Genomic DNA, 22742 nt, shown 5'->3' on the forward strand with positions numbered 1-22742 from the left:
CCAATCCCCAGAATTGTGGGTAGTGTGTGTATGTGTGTGAGAGAGGGATAAAGAAAGCTTTGACCAAAGAAAGCCAGCCTACAAACCACAATCCCAGAGAATTTAGACAACAATGCGGACACTAAGAGAGACTTATATAGATATAATCTACATGGGAATTAGAAAAGTAGAAAAAGACAAGATCTCCTGAGTAAATTGGGAGCATGAGGACCTTGGGGGAGGACTGAAGGGGGGAGGGAAAAGACAGGGAGGGGAGCAGAGAAAAATGTAGAGCTCAATAAATATCAATAAAAAAATACAAAAAAAGAAATCTTTGAATGTGATATGCTTTTTTTTCAGTTTCAGAATCTGCTGTCCTTCAGTCAAATCTCAGACCACATGTCTTTGGGAACAAGCAGAACACAGTCATATGATGACTTTGACTAATATACTGTGACAATATATTACCACTGATTTTTTTCTTTCTTTTTTTTTGTTTTTGTTTTTTTGAGACAGGGTTTCTCTGTGGTTTTGGAGCCTGTCCTGGAACTAGCTCTTGTAGACCAGGCTGGTCTCGAACTCACAGAGATCCACCTGCCTCTGCCTCCCAAGTGCTGGGATTAAAGGCGTGCGCCACCACTGCCCGGCTACCACTGATTTTCAAAAGTAAGCAGTACCCCAAGATATCTGCTTTAGGGAGTAGGGAGAGATTGCTAAATCACTCCAAGTAACCTACTTTACTCCAATCACATCTCCATTACAGAACTTCCTTACATACTGTCCTGAAATTGTGGGTAACGATAGTTAGTGTTTGGAAGGGTGGTAAAACACAGGAAGACAGACACAATGACATGGATGCCTCGACGGAAAATCTAACTCACCTGGGACTGCCACAAAGAATTTCACAGCATCCCGGTGTCCATGGAAACAAAGCTGTGCATGTGCCATTGAACAGTAGGGTATAAACGTCCCTGGAGTCACTTTATCACTGTTTTCATCACCATAGACACGGATTACACTTCCAGGACGATTACCTGGAGCCCCTGAGGTTTTATTTGCTGCAACAGAAAAACCAAATACCAAGTATTTTCTTCTAGAAAACAGTACTGATGTAAGAGGTTACTGGTTAATTCTTATGATATTATCTAAGAGCTACAGCCAGTTGAGGTAACGTAAGTGCAGCAACGCCAGCTCAAGGCAAAGCTGGAAAGAGATACAGCATGCCAGTTATTTTTAAGTACTTCAGTAATGGAATAGGGGATTTTGCCAGTCTAGCAACAACTAAGCTTCTATCAACGTGAGGGAAACCATCATAGTAAACAAAACAGAATTGAATGGTAGTCAAATCTATTTAGTTTTGCTTTGTAGTCCTTATTAAAGGGAACTAGGCATTATATACTGAAGTGCATAAGTATGTTCTTAAATAAGATGTTTACAGTTTATCTTCTGATTTTTTTCGCCGTGGGAAAGGGTGGGGAAGCTTTGCTTTGAAGAACCCAGGCATTACCACAAAGAAGCTTGCATTTATGCCAGGCTGACAGTTTGCTGGAGTCCTATAGAATGGCCAGACTTACAAAATGCCCCTGCTTCCATGGGTAAGTGAATGAAAGAAACATAATCGGTAACAAGAGTAAACAATGTAGATTAATGACAGTTTAAGAGATGTTTCATGTTTTTATTGGAAGGAAAACCAAGTCTGAAAGAAAGTTTAGCTGCAACAAAAGATGATCAATAGACTAAGCTGCTGAGCAGTTGGTGGCTATGTAAGAAATGTTTAAAGTAAAACAAAACAAAACACCTGCTGCAATGCAGTGACTGCAAGTGGGTGACACTGGAAAACATTCAAGAGGGTGTTCTAGATAGGATAGGAGGAGATAGCCTCACAGTGGCTCCAGGAAGCCAGGAAGGAGAGTTTCCGGATCTGCACTTACCCCTCAGCCCCAGTAAACGTCCCTGGTGGAGGATTACGGCTAAAGTGAGAAAGGAGGAAAGGGGACATGGGGAGGTGCACGACAGGAAGGAGAAGCGTTACTGTGAGCTGCCACTCAGCTTCTTCTATGTGGCCCTACCGAATTACGGCAACCTGGCAGAACACCAGATAATGTAATGTGCTTGCCAAGGCCTCTACAAACGCCTCTACTCAAAAACAATCATTTATTATTTCATGAAGTCATTCCAGTATAACAGAAAAATGATGTGGAGTGCATACTAAAATTCTCTCTTAGTCTACCCAAAAGAAACCACCTTTAAATAATTATGCTAAGATACAACTCTCTCTTAAGGCAAGAAGATAATCCAGACATCTTAGAATGTCTTAAGTTTTAAGAAGGGCTCTGAATATGTAGACCTGTAACTAACTGTACAAAAACAAGGAGATAATGAGAACATAGATTCTTTAAGGGCTTCAAATCCACCTTCTGGTATTCTTTCTTCTCTTCCACTGAACAAGGGGATTTAATAATGTATTTGATGGACTTAAGGTGCTTTCTTCCCCCAAACTATTCCTTGCCCGTGCAGTTTGCAACACAAAAACATTTAATGGATGATCAGTGTAATGGAATGTCATATGCGGAACATACAAGCTCCAATTTTTTTTCTCCAAAATAATAAAGCACATTCCTTTCAAACAGACAACTTGTCTTCAGTATAAGGAAAGGCTCAGTGACCTCCTGAGACTTCCACAAGTTAAAAAAAATATCTCAAATACAACAAATGGGATAGCTGTAACTATTAGCCAGAGTGAGTTAAACTACAATGAATGGAATGTAGTGTTTCTGAATATTGGTATAATAAAGCTGAAGAGAAATGGACATTTTACTTTAAAGGTGAAATAGGGCTGACTCCTGACCTGAGAAGAAGAGCTTCCAAAGTGAGAATGCTGAAATATGGACACTGGTCCAGATACTTATAAGGTAATATTGTAGTTTGTAAACTGATTTCTGCATTGTCACAGATTTGCCAAATCTAAATAATTCCTTCAATTATGAATTATGGGCATCCCTATTTCTTGCAATTCTTTGACTTGTGACAGTTATTTTAAAATATACTTACTTTCTGTCAATGGGATGGAGATAATGACTCCGTTTCCTGTCCCCACCCACAAACGATTGCAAGACACCATAAGAGCTGTTATCCTCACAAAAGAAAAGCCCAATTTTCCAGTACCTGTAGGGGAAGGAGAAAAAGAATAGTTTATTGAGAAACTAGAAGGTTTCAGATTCCAAATTTCTAGGAGGCTCTGGCTTAAAAACAACAAAGAAAAAGTTTGCTGGAAAGGTGTACATTAAAGCAGACTCTTTTGTGTGCATGTGTATGACAACTAGGGTGGTTTTGAACGAACTATGTAGCCAAGGCCAACTCTGAACTTGTAATCCTTCTCCCTTTAACTCACAAATGGTGCAATTACAGGTGAGTGCTGGGGTTGTGGGAGGGAACCACTATGCTCAGCGCACAGCAAACTCTTATTTGGCTTTATTATTTGACAAGTCAAGGATAAAGGAAAAAGATGGCTGGCATTACTTTATCGACCAGAAAGAAGTACAAAGGAAATAATATATCAAAAAATACAGACCAAAATTTAATTAAGGGAGCTACAGACACAAATCAAACCCAACATAAGACAAAGCAAAGCAACAAGAACCCAAAACTTGGAGTATGCTAGATTAGGAAATCAAATGTCATTTTATAAACTGAAAATTAATTTATTTTAAATTTCTTTACATGCATTAAAAAAAAATCAACCTTTGCTAAAACATACCTTTTCTCTTGTTTATATACTTAGGCTCTAATCAGCTTAGAAGTATTAGAATATAATATAAAAATTTTAAAAGAATTTTTGCAATTGATTTCATTTTCAGAGATTAGAGAAGTATAATGATTAAATAAATAAAACATTTGAGACAAACATCAGTCATTCAAAGAACTAAGGTCCTGATCTTACAAATACTGAAGGAAGCAATCTTAACTCCCATTCAGCCTATGCTAGGAATCTTTAGAAAAAAAGTTTTTTAAAGATTAATTTTATTTTAGGCATGAGTGTTTTGCCTGCCTGTATATATGTACACCACTCCCATGCCTAATACTTGCTGAGGCCAGAAGAGGGTGTCCAAACCCCTAGGACCAGAGTTACAAATGTTTGATGAACTGCTATGTGAGTAGTACTGGGAACCAAACCTAGGTCCTCTGCAACAGCAGCAAATGCTCTTGACCACTGATTCATCTCTCCAGCTCTAAGCTAGGAATCTTTAACCAATAGTCAAAGTACAACTTTAAAATAAATTGTGCATCATTTTTTGTTGTTGTTTTTTTGAGACAGGGTTTCTCTGTGTAGAATTGGCTGTCCTGGAACTCACAGAGATCTGCCTGCCTTTGCCTCCCGAGTGCTGGCAAAGCCAGCCTGGTCTACAGAGCTAGTTCCAGGACAGGCTCCAAAACCACAGAGAAACCCTGTCTCGAAAAACCAAAAAAAAAACAAAAAAACAAAAAAACCCCCCCAAAAACTAAAAAACCAAAATCCATCAGAGAACAAGACCAGAGATTTTTCCTGCCTTTCCTGGGGTTTCATCTCTGGGGTAGAAACAATAAACAAAAGTCACATAATATGGGTGCAATCACACTAATGCTAAACCTATGAAGATGATAGGTTGGGTGTGGTGACACACACTTTTCATCCCAGCTCTTGAGAGGCAGAGGCAGGGAGATCTCTGTGACTTTCAGGCTAACCTGGGCTATACAGTGAGACCCTATCTCTCTCTTCTTGTTTTTTTTTTTTTAAAAAAAACAGAACCTAAATAAAGATTCCTCTTCAATGACACGAGAACCTGAGAGTATGTAAACAAAACCACAAAATACCTGTTAGGCCAAGGATACATAGAACATGTGAAGGCCCTGAAATGGGGAGGAATCTGTCAATGTGAGCAGAAGGATGTAGGCACTGAGATTAGTTTAGACCACGTAAAGTCTCCTGGTAAGATCTAAGTGTCAACTGGTCTAGAGGCTAGAGCAAAAGTACATCAAGATGAAATTTTACATTGTTTACTATGTAGAGAACAGATTAGTATACGAACAGGGAGACAAGTTAGGAAACAAACGTTATCAAAGGGAAAAAGGATAGTGACCTGGCCTAAGAGGATAGTGATCAAGACAAAGTAATTGACATAAGGCAGTTCCAAACTTGACAGAGTTCTACGTCATCAGAAATGGAAGGAATAAGGGGAAGACAAAACAAAAAATTTCTAGTGGAGAACATTGGAGCATCTGTCTGATACTTCCAGTGATGAACTTATTCAGTGATTTTCTCAGAGCATTAGAAGAGGATGGAGGTGTAAGTCAGTGGTAGCCCATCTGCTCAGCGTATACCACAATACTGCATAAAACAAAAACAGAGCATTTTCATTGATTTTCAAAAAGAAAACACTATGGAAGCTTACCTAACATTTTGCTTACATAAGGTTCAATGTCCACATCCTGGAGATGTTGGTATGTGTGTGCATGATAGAGACGGAGTGTGGAATCCAAACGAATGGAGACCCACACACCATCACCCACCCATGCAAGCTGCCGTACTTGGCTCTCCTTCCTGGGGTGTGCATCAAATGATTTCTAGAAGAGATGTTTAATAATGAAATTACTTTTGTTGTTGTTTTTTTAAGACAAGGCTCTGTGTAGCCCTGGCTGTCCTGGAACTCACTTTGTAGACCAGGCTGGCCTCAAATTCAGAATTCCGTCTGCCTCTGCCTCCTAAGTGCTGGGACTAAGCATGCACCATCACTGCCCAGCAAATGGAATTACTTTTGTCACACAGGAAGTCACTTTAAAAGTTCATCCGCCCAACAATCTGAAGACTGTTTATTAAAGGGCCTAAATTTGCTTATCTTCTATGACTGTTCTTCCCATTAGTTCTTCTACCATAGAATGTAACACACACATATATATTCAAATAAGAACAAAAGATCAAACAGTAGTTGTACATGGTGGCTGACACCTGCAATCCTAGCACTTGGAAGTATGAGACAGGAAAGCTGCTGTGAGATCAAGGTCAGAGTGAGATTGTTTCAATAGTGAGACAATAACAACAGAACCAAGTGCTGGGTTTCAGCACTATACAGGATGTTTCCTTATATAAACAATGCTGGCCATGTGCCAGTGTTTAGAAATGATGATTTCAGGATTTGGTTCTGCAGTGAGAAGTAAGATCCTATTGGTAACTAAATGAAAAGGAACCCACACTGTTGCATGAGGAACAGCAGTGAAAAATAAACACCAAATGTTTGGCAGAGGGGGTAGCTATTGAGACAAGGTGTTATTATGTGTAGCCTAGGTTAGTCTCTGATTTGTTGCCATCCTTTTACCTTAGCCTCCCAAGTGCTAGGATTAACAGGGGTGTGCTATCATGTCTAGCTTTAACTGTGAGATTTCTAAGGAAGAAAATGAGACACGGGGCAGGGAGAAATAGAAATTTCACCTCAAAACGTTCCTACTGTAATTTTTTAAATAATCAGAATAGATACATTATGACCAAAATTTAGATTATTTTTTAACAAAAATTTTCACTATAATGCTATTTTTCTTGGTTTGTGATATGAATGCAAATGAATCTGAATGTACATGGAATAGGCAAAGGGAACTAACTTAGGAATTCTCTCAACCAATCCTTATATAAGCAGACCTATTAAGAACTACATATTCGGGCTGGAGAGATGGATCAGTGGTTAAGAGCACTGACTGGTCTTCCAGAGGTATTGAGTTCAATTCCCAGCAACCACATGGTGGCTCACAACCATCTGTAATGAGATCTGGCGCCCTCTTTTGGCATGTGGGCATATATGCAGGCAGAATGTTGTATACATAATAAATAAATAAATCTTAAAACCAAACTACATATTTAGGCTGGCATGATATTGCACATCTTTAATTCCAGCACTCAGGAAGAAGAGGAAAGCAGATCTCTGAGTTCGAGGCCAGTCTGGTCTACATAGTAAGTTCCAGGACAGCTAGTGATATGTAGAAAAATACTCAAAAAACCAAAACCACATCAACAAAAAACATATATTCAAATAAAGCACATAACATATATAAAATACATAAACAGACACATATAAAACCTTTACATTTGAATCCTGTACTTAAAAACAAAATAAAACCAACAACAACCAAAAACAAGCCCCACCATTTCCTACCCTCATAGTCCATGAGGTAAAGTAACAGAAAACTAAGACATCCAAAACTGTATCTGAAAAGCCCCTTAAACAGTGATCTGGAAAGCAGTCTCTAAAGAAGCTGGAAATGATTATTTAATCCTGCAGTCTCTGGGAATACCAATTCAGTGTATATACAGAATGTAGATTAACTTGCCTCTATCTTCATAGCCTTTGGCTGAACCACATAGATTTTGTTCCTATAGCCACACCAGACTTTGTCATGTACCACAGTCATGCATCGTATGGAATGGTGAGGACGTCCAAGGTCTAAAAGGTGATAGTTTGACAAGTCCCACTGTCCATCTTGAAAACAGAAATAGATGATAGTTAGTCACAGCACTCATTAGTGATGCGGCGCTCTAGGACCATGGATTAAGTGTGCCTTTACCTGTACAAGTTACAAACTGGAAGAGAGCACAAGGAATGTCTGCTCCAACTTGCTACCTGCTAACTGGATTCCCTTTCAAGGGCGTTTTCAAAAGAGGTAATGTAGTTTGGTGTGGTGGCATACACCTTTAATCCTAGCACTGGGGAGGCAGAGGCAAGCAGATTTTTTTTGTGGTTCAAGGTTAGTGTGGTTTATATATTGGTCCAGGCTAACCAAGGTACTTAGTAAGACCTAGCTTAGAGAGACAGAGAGAGAGTGAGACACACACACACACAGAGACAGAGACAGAGACAAAGAGAGGAGAAAAAAAAAAAGCCAGGGCCGGGCAGTGGTAGTAACTGCCTTTAATCCCAGGCGGATCTCTGTGAGTCTGAGAGTCTGAGGTCAGTCTGGTTTACAGAGTGAATTCTAGGACAGACAAGACTGTTTCACAGAGAAACCCTGTCTCGAAAAACAACAAACAAGGTAGAATGGTACTATGACAAACTAGTTGTAGGTTATCTGAAAATAACAGTCTTTTTAGAATTAGAATGTATTTAGGGATTGGGGCATAACTTAGAAGTATAGTGCAAAATTTTTCTTAAATCAAGTAAACAAAAATTATTTTTTAAAATAGGATAAGGCTGTGTGTGATGGCCTTTTAATTCCAGCTTCCAGGAGGCAAAAAACAGGTGGATTTAAGACTAGCCTGATCTATATAGCAAGTTCTAGGCTAGCCAGGGCTACATAGTGAGACTCTATCTTTAAAAATCAAACAGAGGCAGGCGGATCTCTGTGAGTTCAAGACCAGCCTGGTCTACAGAGCTAGTTCCAGGACAGGATCCAAAGCCACAGAGAAACCCTGTCTCGAAAAACCAAAAAAAAAAAAAAAAAAAAAAAAAAAAAAAAAAAAAAAATCAAACAAAAAAAGAGATAAAAGAAAATTATCCTTGCCAAATGTTTTCTAATTAAGTATATGAAAAAAATTTTTGTTGGTAAGTGTGAGAAACTAAGCTTAGATTCCCAGAATCTATGTAAAACAGGAACTGGAAACAGGAGAATTTCTAGAAACTTGGAGGCCAGCTAGCCTGGCACACACATCAGTAAATAACAAAAGACCCTATCTAAAGCAAGGTAAGGAGATAACAACCAACACAAGGTTGGTCTGTCAAACACACACCACATGCATGCCCATATTCACATACATGAACATTTATGTACACATACCATAAACATGCACACAAAGATAATGTGTGTTTTTATGTATGTATGTATGTATGTATGTATGTATGTATGTATGTATGTATGTATGTGTTTGTGTGTGTGTGTAGACAGAAAATGTTAATTCTTTGCTCACTGTGATAAACACACTTGTCCATTAGGAATGCCTAGTGCATACCTCCACAGAGGCATCCATATATTTACTAATGTATATCACCAATATCCCACAACTTCATTCTCTTTTTAGGTATCATTTCTTTCAAAAATGGTAAGCCAATCTACTTAAAATGCTCTGCAAAGCAACATGTTGGTGTACAATGTTATAAAAACTCACCAACTCCTCTGTGGAAGATTGCAAGGGTGCCATCAGCTAGGGCCACTAGCACAATTCCTTTCACGTGTCTGCAAACAGGAAAACGAATTTCAGAACCTCCACTCAGGAGCACAGAATGGACCATGTGTTATTGAGCTGGTGCATAGTCTCTTAAAGGACCAGTTTGTGAGCATCTTGTTATGGAAACACGTCACAGAAACTAATGCACAGCATGTGGGTGTTTTGCTTTCTAGCTCAAGGCTCCTCCTCTCATTTTACCTTAACATAACTCTACAGACCAGATACACATCTTGACTGGAACTAACAGAGTCTGTCCTGTAGATTTAGGAACAAACTGTTGGAATTTTGCCAGTCAGCATATGAAAAAGGATTAGTAAACCAATGACCTCATCAATGTATTTCCAAACTATGAGGAATAGTCTGAAACAAATGCAGAACCACTAAAGTGAAGATTTAATCTGGAAAGTTTTCTACTTAAATGTTTTTTAGTCTTCTTTCCATTATTGAATGTCATCCTCAGTTTCTCTAGTTACACTGTTGTGGTGGTTTGAATGAGCTGTCTCCCATAGTCATGAGTATTTGAATACTTGGTACCCAGTTAATGGTGTTGTTTGAGTAAGTGTGGTCTTGTTGGAGGAAGTGTATCACTGGAGGCCAGCTTTCGGAGTTTAAACGACTTGCATCATTGTTAGTTTGCGCTCTCTACTTTCTACTTGCAGTCCAAGGTGTGAGCCCTCAGCATCCTGCTCTAGCCTGCTTGCTGCCATGCTTCCCTGTCATGATGAACTCATTTCTCTGGAACCATAAGCTCAAGTGAGCCCTTCCTTCTGTAAGTTGCCTTGGTCATGGTATTTTATCACAGTAATAGGAAAGTAACTAAGATAATGGTTAAACCAACAAGCAAATAAATCAAGCTTGCATACTGATTTATCATGAGAAACATGTTAACTTTAAAGTCTTAAAATTTATTTTACACCAAAATCAAATCTTTTAAAAGGAATAATTTTAAAAATAAGACTTACACAATACTGAGGATTGAGTCTTTAAGCTTAATTGAATGGAGACATTTCCTCCACTGGGCTACAGATGAATGGACATACAAACTGCAGAAATAAAGTCAGGATTGTTAAGGCATAGGGTATCATCAATGCTTCTATCTAACAATGATACCGGTACCCCCAAAAGGAAAAATCATTCAATTTTTAGGAAAAGGGTTTGATACTTTTGTATGAAAAGAGAAAGAACAAGGGGTAGGAAGAGGGAAGGGGGAGAAGGAGAGGGAAAGAGAGATAGAGACAAAGAGGAGGGAGGAAGGGAGGAGAGAGAACAAGTACCAAAGACAGAAGAACAGGCTATTTACACAAACAGAAACATACCAAAACCAAAAATGCTAGAATTACTATTGATACTTGAGTTAACTTTGGCTTCCCCCACACCTTAAGCATTTCTGCATAAAACCCTTTACATAAATAATCCAACATCTCCATTACACTGAACTTCTGAATGACAGAAGGATTCACATCAGACAGTGGTTGACTCTACACAGCCTGCAGGCTAAGCCAGAGTCCTAGGGAAAACATACATAAGTGACCCTGCTTAACCTTTGAAAATACTCTATTCTATAAGAGGCCCCACAGTATTAATAAGTGAATATCTGTGCACACGCCTTTAATCCTAGCACTTAGGAGGCAGAGGCAGGCAGATCTGAGTTCAAGGCCAGCCTCGTCTTATGGAGAGTGTTCCAGGACAGCCAGGTTACACAGAAAAAACCTGTGTAAAAGAGGCCCCCCCCTCCAAAAAAAAAAAGTGAACAAACCATGTAACATAGATCATTATTTTCTGAGCTTTCAAATCCTGATTTGTTCATTTTTAAAAAAGATTTTTAGAATTTTGTGTATTTGCCTGCAAGCATGTCTGTGCACCAGGTGTGTACTTGATAACTGTGAAGGCCTGGAACCAGCATTATAGACAGCTGCTGAGCTGTCATGTGAGTGCTAGGAACTGAACTTGATCTTCTGCAAGAGCAGCAAGCACTCTTAACCAATGAGCCATCTCTGAAGCCCCATTTTTTTTTTTATTTATTCTCTCTCCCTTTTTGTTGGTGAGCCAAGATTTTCTCTTTGTAGTCCTGGCTATCCAGGAACTCGCTTTGTACACCGGGCTGGCCTGGAACTCAGAGATCCATCTGCCTCTGTCTCCTGAGTGCTAGGATTAAAGGTGTGCACCATCACTGTCCAGCATAATTTATTCTTAATTCTATATCAGATTTAATTTTTATTTTTAGCTAGGATCTTGTTTTAGTCCAGGCTATCCTAAAATTTATGATCCTGTTTCAGCATTCTGTGTATTCTAGTATGGGCATGCACCACCAGTCTAACTCAGATTTAAAAATCTTATTTACCTTTTCTTTTAAGAATATTACATAAATAGAACATTCTGTGACAAAGAAAAATAATTTACCATTTAGAACTAATGGAAGTCTAGTTTATGAAAGTTGCAATAAAACTTCAAATTTTGTGTGTATAAAGTTTTTGTATTAATCTACACTTTATGTTTACTACATTTCATTTATCTTTTGTTTAGGGTTTTTGCTTTTGTGAAGAGGGTCTCACTTTGCTGCACAGCCAAGGTTATCGTGAAGGTTCCGTGGCCCAAAATAACCTTGAATTTGCAATCCTCCTCCCCAATCTCCCAAGTGCTGAGATTACAGGCCTGTACTATCCCGTCTGCCTCATTTCTTTATTTCAAATGCAGACGCAGAAGACTAAGGATATTGTAAAATTAGGATGCTAGTACTTACCAGCCATTTTGAGCTCCAAGCCACATGGTTGGTAAAAGACTACTCATTTTCTGAGCTTCTTCTCTCGCCAGGTCTTGCTCATTTGGCAATACTGATATCTGATCTTTGTACACATCTGAGTCATTACTGGGAAAGAAGCACAAAAGAAAAAACCTACCCTGAGTATACATATTAGCTTTAGTTTTCAGAATTGAACAGTTCTACATTTAAGCTTACCACAATGAACAAACACCAAGATTCCAGAAAAGCCAATGTTAAATGCTTACACATTAAGTAGCTCACAACTGGACCAGAAACACTAACAAGTTTTAGTGGAAGTTCATAGTGGAGAAAGGGGAATAAGATTTAATAATGTTACTCATCAGTTAATAGCCAAGACTTTAATTACAGCTCTCAAAAAGAAGAAAAGCCAGCCGGGCGATGGTGGCGCACGCCTTTAATCCCAGCACTCGGGAGGCAGAGGTAGGCGGATCTCTGTGAGTTCGAGACCAGCCTGGTCTACAGAGCTAGTTCCAGGACAGGCTCCAAAGCCACAGAGAAACCCTGTCTCGAAAAACCAAAAAAAAAAAAAAAAAAAAAAAAAAGAAGAAAAGCCAAAAACCAACCAAATAAAAGCACGATAGAAAAATTTATGGCTTTGTTATTAATTATTTTGAAGTTTATAATAGTTTCTTCTGGGGTGAGATACAGCAAATATGTTTATATTCCACTATAAATCCCTTCTTTTGGGTTGTCAGGGCATAAGTAGACAACAGAATTGAACTATCTAATTCAAATCGACTTCATCTGAAATTAATTGTAAGTGCTAATAAACACTCGGGAGGCAGAGGCAGGTAATCTCTGAGTTCGAGGCACGTCTGGTCTACAGAGTTCCAGTACAGCCAGGACAACACAAAGAAACCCTATTTCAAAAATCAAATCAAAACAAAACAAACAACAACAACAAACAACCAAGATATAAAACAACAAACAAACATAAATAGAAATGGATAGAAAAAATCTCCAAAGAAAATAAATAGGAGAGAATAAAACTCTCCAAAGTTACTGATTTGGGATGCATACCTTGATTGAAACACCGGGGAGAGGTCTTCTGGGATCTGAACTCCCAAAGGATCTGTAAACACATGCTCTGTGTACACACCAGGTTGAGAGATGTCCACAGCATCTTCAGTAGACCCTGCATTGCCCTCTGTGGCTTCAGTTGCTTCTTCTGCTGTAGGAACATTTTCGTCAACCTCACTATTTTCGGCTTCCATTTCTATAAAAACATAAACACTCTATGCTGAATGAGTTTTTCGACTCCAATACTTTCACCACATAAGCCTGTCTGGAACTCCACTCCACTGACCCCTCCTTGGCACTGCAGTGACATGAAGAACTAGTTCTCACATACAGCATCTTCTTTCTGGCTCTTTCACCCTGGCTACTTTAAGATTGACAAGTCTATAATGTGGCACTTTCAGGATAGGATCAGACTCTCCACACATGTACCTGGTGGCTTTTCTATCACTGGAGAAGCACCGTTGGTACTGGGGGAAGTGGCAGTTCCTGTCACTCCTTCTGTGGAACACCCAACCACTGTGATGCCTCCCAGTAAGCTGTCCATCTCGGCAGAACTGTTGCTTGTCATGCTTCCACACAAAGATGCTTTGTCTACCTGACCAGATTCAGAAAGTTCTTCTCCTGCAGGGTAGTCTGTTTCCCGAGCTCCTAAAAAAAGCAACTTTCTCTGAATACCCAGTAAACTAAGAAGTAGCTTTATTTATCCTATTAAAGCAACTCAAGGTATGAAATGCGAGGACACAGGAGAAACATACAGCTACTAGAATATACCAAGAAGGCAGTGTTAAATTTATTTAATCTTGATAAAATGAAAAAGTAAATTTAGAGGTAAAATAACATTTCAATTAGTTCATATTCCAATGACAAAAACGTTAAGAGATAATACCTTTTTTTTTTCCCTAAATTTTGCTTTGTGTGAGATAGGGCCGGCAACATGGTTAGAAGGTAAAAAGCATCCGCTGCACAAATCTGATGACCTAAGTTTGGACCCTGCAACCCACCAGTGAGAAGGTAAAACCTAGCCGGGCGGTGGTGGCGCACGCCTTTAATCCCAGCACTCGGGAGGCAGAGGCAGGCGGATCTCTGTGAGTTCGAGACCAGCCTGGTCTACAAGAGCTAGTTCCAGGTCAGGCTCCAAAACCACAGAGAAACCCTGTCTCGAAAAACCAAAAAAAAAAAAAAAAAGAAGAAGGTAAAACCTACTCCCAAAAGTTGTCCTCTGGTTTCTATATATGCACTGTGGTATGGGTGCACTCCTACACACAATAATACATTAATAATATTTATATTATGGGTTTATTAACATTAGACAACAATTAAAAGGTGTGTGATTTTTGGAGACAAGGCCTCACTTGATCTACATTGGCCTTGAACTCTATGTAGTCAAGCTGACCTTAGAGATCCTCCTGTCTCCACCTCCCAAAAGCTGGGATTACAGGTATACACCACCACACCTGGCTAAACCATAATAATACAAAATAGAAAAGATGATAGTGCAATGCTCAGTTGGCAAAGCACCTGCTGCACAAGCTGCTGCCCCAAATCTGATCCTGGTGGAAGAAAAGAATCAATGCTATAAAATCTTCTGACCTCTGTCCATGTGCCATGACTTATACAGTCTCTCTACACATCACACACATACACAATAAAAATATAATTTTTAAAGACTGAAAAGAGTCTTGTATTTCAGGAATTAGTAACAATTTATATAGCTGGGCGATGGTGGCGCACGCCTTTAATTCCAGCACTCAGGAGGCAGAGGCAGGTGGATCTCTGTGAGTTCAAGACCAGCCTGGTCTACAGAGCTAGTTCCAGGACAGGCTCCAAAGTCGCAGAGAAACCCTGTCTCGAAAAACCAAAAAAAACCCCAAAAAAACAAAAAACAATTTATACAGTAAGTAAAAAAGAAAACTAAACAGTGATCAAACAGTCAATATACAATGTAATCACTTAACAAATGGGACCAAAAAGTTAATGTAAATCATGCATCATATTCAACTTAATATCCTGGTTTCACTCCCCACAAACACAAAAACAGATTGACACAAATTAACTATTAACTATATCTATTAATTTATACTTTCATCTGAAAATTTTTCCTTTAAGGGGGAAGGGTTAGAGACAGAATTTTGCTGTATAGGGTCAGGCTGGCCTTCAATCAGTTTGCCTCTGCTTCACAAGGATTGGAATTATAGAAATGTGCCACAACACCTGGCCTTCCACCTGAAATGAATATCTAAGTAGAAAACATATCACTAGCTCCTATAGTTCTAGTTTTCTACCGACACTTCCAAATTCACAGTAGTTCTCATATTTTGGCAAAGGTTAAAATTGTAGCGAGCAATATCTTATCAATTGTGTGTGTGTGGAGGGGGGGGGTATCAAGACAGGGTTTCCCTAGCTGTGTCCTGGAATTAGCTCTGTAGACCAGGCTGGCCTCAAGCTCACAGAGATCTGCCTATCTTGAAAACAAAACAAACAAACAAAAAACATCTTAAGATTATCGTGATTACTACTTGAAAAATGTATACTTCTATATACTGTAATAAAAAATATAGTGGCTTAAAATACTAGCAACCACATGGTGGCTCACAACCATCTGTAATGAGGTCTGGTGCCCTCTTCTGGCCTGCAGGAATACACGCAGAATATTGTATACATAATAAATAAATAAATAAATAAATATTAAAAAATACTAGTAAGACAATAAAAAATAAACATTTACAATGGAAAACCACTTTCATTTCTATCACATCAAAAGATATTATGTTTTTTATTTATCTTTTTTTCCCCCCGAGAATATAGCCCTTCTCTATATACCCCTTGTTGTCCTAGAAGACCTGTAAACCAGCTTGGCCTCAGAGACCCATCTGCCTCTGCTTTTGAGTACTGGATTAAAGGCTTAAAGACACGTGCTACCACCACCTGGCTTTAAAGTTTATTTTAAAGTTGTTTTTTAAGAAGGAGATCAAAGATATCCTCATCCAGTATGATTGTACCCTGTTTGTAGTTGATCCTCATCACTGTGAATCCAGAAAGTTGGGAGGTCCTGATGCCCGTGCTTGATACCAGAAATCCTACCGAAAAGCCCAACTGGAGGATCAGGGTTTACCCTTGTAATAAACATCCTAGAGTTCTAATGTTTAAAAAAAAGTAAAAAATAAATAAAGTAGTTTTTTTTTAAATAATATAAAAGTTGTCAGTTAAGCCTTTTGTTTCTCTTTTGGAGACAGAATCTCACTATGTAGTTTAGGCTGACTCTGTCTCAATGTCATTTCTTTTATGGCTGACTAATATTTCTGAACTACTGTTTTAATTTTACATATCAATCCCAGAATTTTAGGTGGCCTTCCCATACTAATTAATCTAGGGATTTCATCAGCCTCTATCAACAAGATATCTTCTCATATTGCCATTTTTTTATATTCTTCACACTATCTTTCAATAGCTGAAGAACATATTGTTATTCAATGATTTCCGGTTTACTTTAAATCTCTTACTAGGACATAAAATCTGTAACAGCAAGCACATTAGCATAGGTCTATCGGCCGTATGTATCGGCCATTTCTCCCTGGGAGGAGGCAGACACTTGCTTTACCTGGGACACTCGCAATGCACAGAACATGAGAGTTGCAAGCAGTGAAACTGTCGAGGATGTTGCCAGGCTGAACAGCATCGATGATGATAACCTTTGTAGCTGAATGGGTGCTGGTACAGATCCACACTTGACTGGACAATTCTTCTTGATTTTTTAATTCTTTCTGCTGTTCCTGAGTAGGCAGAGGAAAATGTTTAAAATTATATGAATGTGAAAATATCCCTAAGACTGTGTTCTTAAACTAAAATGCACTATTATTCAAAATATATTCAGATTGTTTAGAAACTACAATTGTTTATCAGTATTACTACACTAAAACTTAGTTGTTAAGCAGATTGGTGATTAGAAAAAAGTCGGTATTTTCTTTGTGGTAGTAGTCATACCCATTTGGCAATATATTTGAATATATGTAAATAACACTTCAGTAAAATGAATGTTAAAGGAACATACGGGGAAAACAGCAAGTTCACAGTAATCTCCACTATAGGATGCCTCAAATAAGTTTTGTATTTAAGAGCTGAACTCCTACACTCATAAACCAGGAGGTCAAATATTAGTGCGCACTTACCTTGAGTTCTTGATCCAACTTATCTAAACTACTTTGAGATGCACTTCGCTGTTTACTGCCTTCAGTGTCCAGCCCAGCAACATCCTTGTAAAATACACTTGCTCCAACAACAGAGCCACCGTCTCTAGTCTTGCCACCAGATAAGTTCACTCCTACAGCACACCACAGCTTTTCAGAGGTAGGGTGGGAAAGAAAGGTATTATGTCACTTTTTATCTCTACACATAATAAGAAAATTTTCAACTTTTCTTAAAATGGGTGCTTTAATATACTCTAATGTTGTACATTGGGTGTACATTAGGAGAATGAGGAAGAGATAAAGGGTTCAAGGATAAAATAGGGAAGAAAAAAAAAGGAGTTCAAGGACATCCTGGATTATAATACAGAGATTCTGTCTCAAAATAAAAAAAATTACCAAGTTTTAAAATGAGCAACCATTTTACTAACAAAAGCACCGTTTAGGTTTTTTTTCTTTTTTTGGGGGGGGGGTCCACCTAGAGTTTAAGAAGTCTGTCCTTCAGTGTCACAATTAGCTTACCTTCATGGATGCATCTTTTTCATCCAGTGGTCTAAGATAAACAGGCACGGGTAGATTTTTCATCTTATTTTCCCCTTGACCATTGGCCACCTAATGGGGGAGGGAGGAGATACATATTTGCTCCTGAAATCAAGTTTAGCTTGATTCTGTCATTCTGAATAGAAAAATAAGCAAAATCTCAAGTAGCAACTACAGACAATAAGTAAACCAGTTCAACATGAGGCAGAAGTTCACAATCACACATTCGCACACCTAAGTATGTATTTGTACACAAAAAATGTTTAGTCATTTAGGAGTGTATAGATCTGGAGTATTTTATTTCTATTATAGGGCTCTAGAAAATAGCCTTAAAAAAAAAACCTATTCTCTGTATTTCTCTAAATGTGCCAAATCCAATAAAATGAGCAATTTATGATATTTTCAGTTCACATTTTCCAAGCATATGTCACTCAACCTGCATTTTCTGCTAGACGCTCTTATCACATTCCCAGGTTACCTGTTTGTATTTCTGAGGCAGACTCCAGCCAAAAGCTTGGACGCGACCATCTTCCTTCTGAACATGTGCCTTCACCTGCCGATACTGCTCTCTCTTTTGCTCTCTGCGGGAAGCTAAACTAGCCTCAGTTCTAAAAGAAGACATTTGTAGTTTTAATTAAGTGGATGAAACAAGACCTATAATCCCAGCATTTGAGTCGGCCACCCTGAGGTACATGACCCACACACACATACTCCGACACCAGGATTATACCAAAGCTGATCTTTCCAGGTTTGTGAAATCAGCCTTCTGTAGGTAGTAAGCATGTTGTATTAAATTATTAGTCACCAAAGTTATGAAATTTCATATGCTATATATGAAAGGGAAAAGTTCTGAAGTAATCTGGGATCTTCCTTTTCTTATTTGACAAATACTAAGAATTTTCTAATGCCAGATATTGTGCTATAGTATGCTTAGGCGGGTGATTAAGTCAAACTTTTAGATTCTACTCTTTCATTTTTTAAAATTTATTTATTTTAATTTTATATATTTTGAGTATTTTGTCTACAAGAATGTCTGTGTACCATATGAATGCCTGGTTTTCTCAGAGGCCAGTAGACAAGAGCCTTGGATTCCCTGGGATTAGAGTTTCACATCATTGCAAACCACTATGTGGATGCTGGGAACTAAATCCAGGTCCTTTGGAAGAACATCAGTGTGTTCTTAACCTCTGAGCCATCTCTTTAGCCCCTAGTCACTTATTTTAGAAGACAAAAAGGCCAACTGACTTAAGCAAGCTTTAAAAATATGGAGCGAAATATAAAAATGATTCTAAAATTAATTTCTCTTTCTTTTGGCCATTTATACTTTTGTGAGGTGACTTTCTGTATAAACCATAGTTTACAAAATTTACTGGTGTGTCAGACACTATACATAGTGTATAATTTTAACCTAACACGTTTGAAATAATTTTTCAGAGAGGAAAAAATGGGCCCTGAGAGATTAATTTGTTCACAGAGTCAGAAGGGAAAACCAAGTCCTTCTGACAACCAAAGGAAATGTTAAAACACTTAGGATTAAAGGCTTAAATTAAGTATTCAGTATATCTATTGATATTTATCAATACTGTTGTGTCAATAAAAATTCCTTTTCCTTATGAAAACTATGGAATGCAATTTTCTTTCTTTCTTTTTTTTTTTTTTTTGGTTTTTCGAGACAGGGTTTCTCTGTGGCTTTGGAGCCTGTCCTGGAACTAGCTCTGTAGACCAGGCTGGTCTCGAACTCACAGAGATCCACCTGCCTCTGCCTCCCAAGTGCTGGGATTAAAGGCGTGTGCCACCATCGTCCGGCCTGGAGTGCAATTTTCTTTCAAAATTGTATCACATCTTATTTAACATGGGTTTGTGTGTGTGTGCATGTGTTACTGTGTTCCTGGGAGGTCAGGGGACAACTTGTGGAAGGCAGTCCTCTCCTTCCAACACGGAGGTCTCAGGAATCAATCTCAATTAAGTGCAACTTCAATAAATACTGGCTACAAGTCTCATTCATTCATTCATTCATTCATTCATTCATTCTTTAATTTTGGGGCAAAGTCTTACCCTGTGGCCCATGATGTTTTCAAAAGTGCAATCCTCCTGCCTCAGTTTCCATAGGTTTAGGATTACATTGCTTAGCCCTACAGGTAATTTACTTAAAAGGCATCCACTCACATTACAGAAACCCATCCTTGTTTTTTCTTCTCCTCACAACTCCATCTCACAAAATAGTTTCCTTTGTTCTTTAAGACGGGATTTAACTCTGTAGCTGATGCTAGACTGAACTATCTATTCACATCAGGCTGGCCATGAATTAGGAATGATCCTCTTCTATCAGTATCCTGTGTACTGGGATTACCAGGCTAAACTATTATGTCTGGCTAGCAACAGTTTCTTTAGAGTTATTGGAAGCCCTGTGAAGTAAGTGGTGAAAGATTCTAACTATGAACTTACTCTGGGCATGACCATTGCTTGGAATACTTACTCCTCACTAAGGAAATCAAATGCCTTGGACTTATCGCCAGGGAGCTGAGATAGGGTGCTGCTCCTTTTCTTTACGGAGGGAGTCACGTGAGAAGTGGGTGCATTGTACTTCAGATTCACAGGAGGTTCAGGCTTCTTTGTTGCATTACTTGAAGAGCTAAAAAGTCGGCTGAAACTAACAAAACAAGCAAACAAAGACAATCCACAAGTATATCTATTATATGCACTGTTAAAACCAATCCCCGATTTTCTATAAATTTTTATGCTCAAGAAAACTTCAAAGACTTTACATGGCAGTGAGTTAGACAATAGCAAAACCAGTTTTATAGTTATACTTTAGCCTGAGCAGTCAGTCACAGCTAAACTTGGACATTCAGGGGAAAGAAACTATTGCTTAGAATGCCAGACACCTAATAAGCAAGTTCCATAATGAAAGAGATGCTCCTGCATATAGAAAGCTTCTACTGAACAAACACAATGCAAAGGTTCCCAGCTAGCTCCTACTGGGGACGATGTCATGGTGGTTGTTAAGCAGCAACGTAACGACTGTGATGACAGCAGAAGCTTAGTGTGCAGCACGTACAACAGTCACTTCACCAAGTCAACTCATATCATGAATTCTCTAAGTTCAATTTAAGTAACTATATTCATGTCCACAGTTTTAAAATATTTATGCTTCCAGTAAACAGACTAATCATAAAAGGGTAAGTTTTAACTTCAGTAAACACATAGTACTTCTGGTACAAACATAAAATAGCTTAACACACACAGACAAACCAAGCAGTACAAATACTAAATTTCTTATCTTTTCTTTGATGGGGATTCATGTGACTGTCAATTTTACAAATAATTCCCCACTATTTTATGTAAACTGACAGAAGATTCCACCAAATGCATAACCAACACAATGCAGCTTACGATAGACAACTTTGGGTCCTCAAGCACAGCCTTACCGAGTTGGCATGCTGTATATTAAAGAGAAGAACTTCTGTTTAGCTATTTCCTCCTAACTGGGAAAAGTCTTGAAGCATCACCTATGCTTACGGTCCTCAGTGTACTTACAACTGCCAGATGCTTGACCTTTTCTTTTCTTGCATGGCTGGATTTTCTCGTGATGCCCTAAATTTTAAAAGAAAGTATTATTATTATTATTATTATTATTATTATTATTTTATTACATAGGTGTTCTACTCTTTTCTCCAAAGAGCAAAAGACTGACAAAATTCATGGGATACACAGAGTCAACAATTAAATTTAGCAAACAGTTGCTTTGATCTTTCATGAAATCTAAATCTACTAAATCTAACACTGCTTAAAGCAATTACTAAACCTTCTTAAAAAGCTCAGACTCTTGGTGGCGCACGCCTTTAATCCCAGCACTCGGGAGGCAGAGGCAGGCGGATCTCTGTGAGTTCGAGACCAGCCTGGTCTACGAGAGCTAGTTCCAGGACAGGCTCCAAAACCACAGAGAAACCCTGTCTCAAAAAACCAAAAAAAAAAAAACCAAAAAAAAAAAAAAAAGCTCAGACTCTTGACAGGTTATCCCTATGTTTGGTAAATACCCAACAAGCCTCAATGTTGATGTAAAAAATGTTCTACATTTTTGTTGTTGTTAATAAATGAGGTCTCGCTATGTTGTATAGACTAGGTCTGAACTCTTGGTCACACACAGTCCCCTTTCAAGTGGCTAGACTACAGGAGCATACCACCATGACTAACAGTATGAAGGTATTTAAGATGGGTATAATGGCACATAACTCTAGTCCCAGAACTCAGGCGGCTGAGGCAGAAGGATCACAAGTTTGGGGCCAATTTGGAGCCAGAACTTCCCTCAAAAATAAAAAAAAGTAAGAAAAAAATTGAAAAGATATACTCTAGCTCCTTCTTTACAATACTGCTTTATAAATCCCTGTTCTTACCTGAAGTTTTCTTTCTTTTCTTTTTTTATCTGCACTCTTAACTCACAAAACAGCTTGCACCACACTGCAGGCCACATAATAAGTGAGCAGTGCTAAAAATTATGTAATTAGAAGGAAGTAATGGTTGGAAGTTAGATTTATAGACTAGTTTATAAATTTGATGTGATAATCCAAACTCAAGAATATGAGTAAATTAATGGGAAGTCAGGTGGCAAACTTTTCAAGAGCTAGATGCCAGCAATAGATGAGTTTTAAGAGCCAATAAAGGACAGCTATGTGTCCTCTCACAGGTGCTAGTTTGTTGGGTTTTTTTTTTTTTTTTTTTTTTTTTTGGTTTTTCGAGATAGGGTTTCTCTGTAGCTTTGAAGCCTGTCCTGGAACTAGCTCTTGTAGACCAGGCTGGCCTCGAACTCACTGGGATTAGCCTGCCTCTGCCTCCCAAGAGCTGGGATTAAAGACGTGCGCCACCACCGCCTGGCCTCACAGTTGCTAGTTTAAAAAGGAATTCAGCTTGAATGCAAAAGAGTAAATTACTAAAGGATAGAAGTGGGGAGAGTAAATAAAGAGAGGCCGCTAGATTTGATGATTGAACTGCACTGCATGCACACACTGGCACCAAACTCTATCAAATATAAACCATTAAAACATGTTAATGATAAAAACAA

The 22742-nt window shown here is 38.5% G+C and overlaps 1 protein-coding gene across 8 annotated transcripts in view; it reads right to left on the bottom strand.

Moving 5' to 3' along the window:
• The window catches only part of Spag9 (sperm associated antigen 9), a 121410-nt gene that overhangs the window by 10271 nt on the left and 88397 nt on the right, over nucleotides 1-22742 (bottom strand). For 4 of the 8 annotated variants that reach the window (XM_075991104.1, XM_075991107.1, XM_075991111.1 and 1 more), the window contains 16 exons: nucleotides 21221-21277; nucleotides 20160-20333; nucleotides 18162-18291; nucleotides 17666-17755; nucleotides 17129-17296; nucleotides 16561-16732; nucleotides 13392-13610; nucleotides 12963-13158; nucleotides 11901-12026; nucleotides 10123-10203; nucleotides 9101-9168; nucleotides 7333-7481; nucleotides 5409-5580; nucleotides 3031-3144; nucleotides 1911-1949; nucleotides 861-1037 (listed from right to left, as the gene is read on the bottom strand). In XM_075991104.1, the coding sequence (XP_075847219.1) occupies nucleotides 861-1037; nucleotides 1911-1949; nucleotides 3031-3144; nucleotides 5409-5580; nucleotides 7333-7481; nucleotides 9101-9168; nucleotides 10123-10203; nucleotides 11901-12026; nucleotides 12963-13158; nucleotides 13392-13610; nucleotides 16561-16732; nucleotides 17129-17296; nucleotides 17666-17755; nucleotides 18162-18291; nucleotides 20160-20333; nucleotides 21221-21277 (2132 nt within the window). The remainder of the gene's footprint in view (nucleotides 1-860; nucleotides 1038-1910; nucleotides 1950-3030; nucleotides 3145-5408; nucleotides 5581-7332; nucleotides 7482-9100; nucleotides 9169-10122; nucleotides 10204-11900; nucleotides 12027-12962; nucleotides 13159-13391; nucleotides 13611-16560; nucleotides 16733-17128; nucleotides 17297-17665; nucleotides 17756-18161; nucleotides 18292-20159; nucleotides 20334-21220; nucleotides 21278-22742) is intronic. The other 4 variants (XM_075991108.1, XM_075991106.1, XM_075991112.1 and 1 more) reach the window with 1 other exon arrangement.

The sequence above is a fragment of the Microtus pennsylvanicus genome, chromosome 11 (assembly GCF_037038515.1).
Source record: "Microtus pennsylvanicus isolate mMicPen1 chromosome 11, mMicPen1.hap1, whole genome shotgun sequence".
In the NCBI taxonomy this organism is placed as follows: domain Eukaryota; kingdom Metazoa; phylum Chordata; class Mammalia; order Rodentia; family Cricetidae; genus Microtus; species Microtus pennsylvanicus.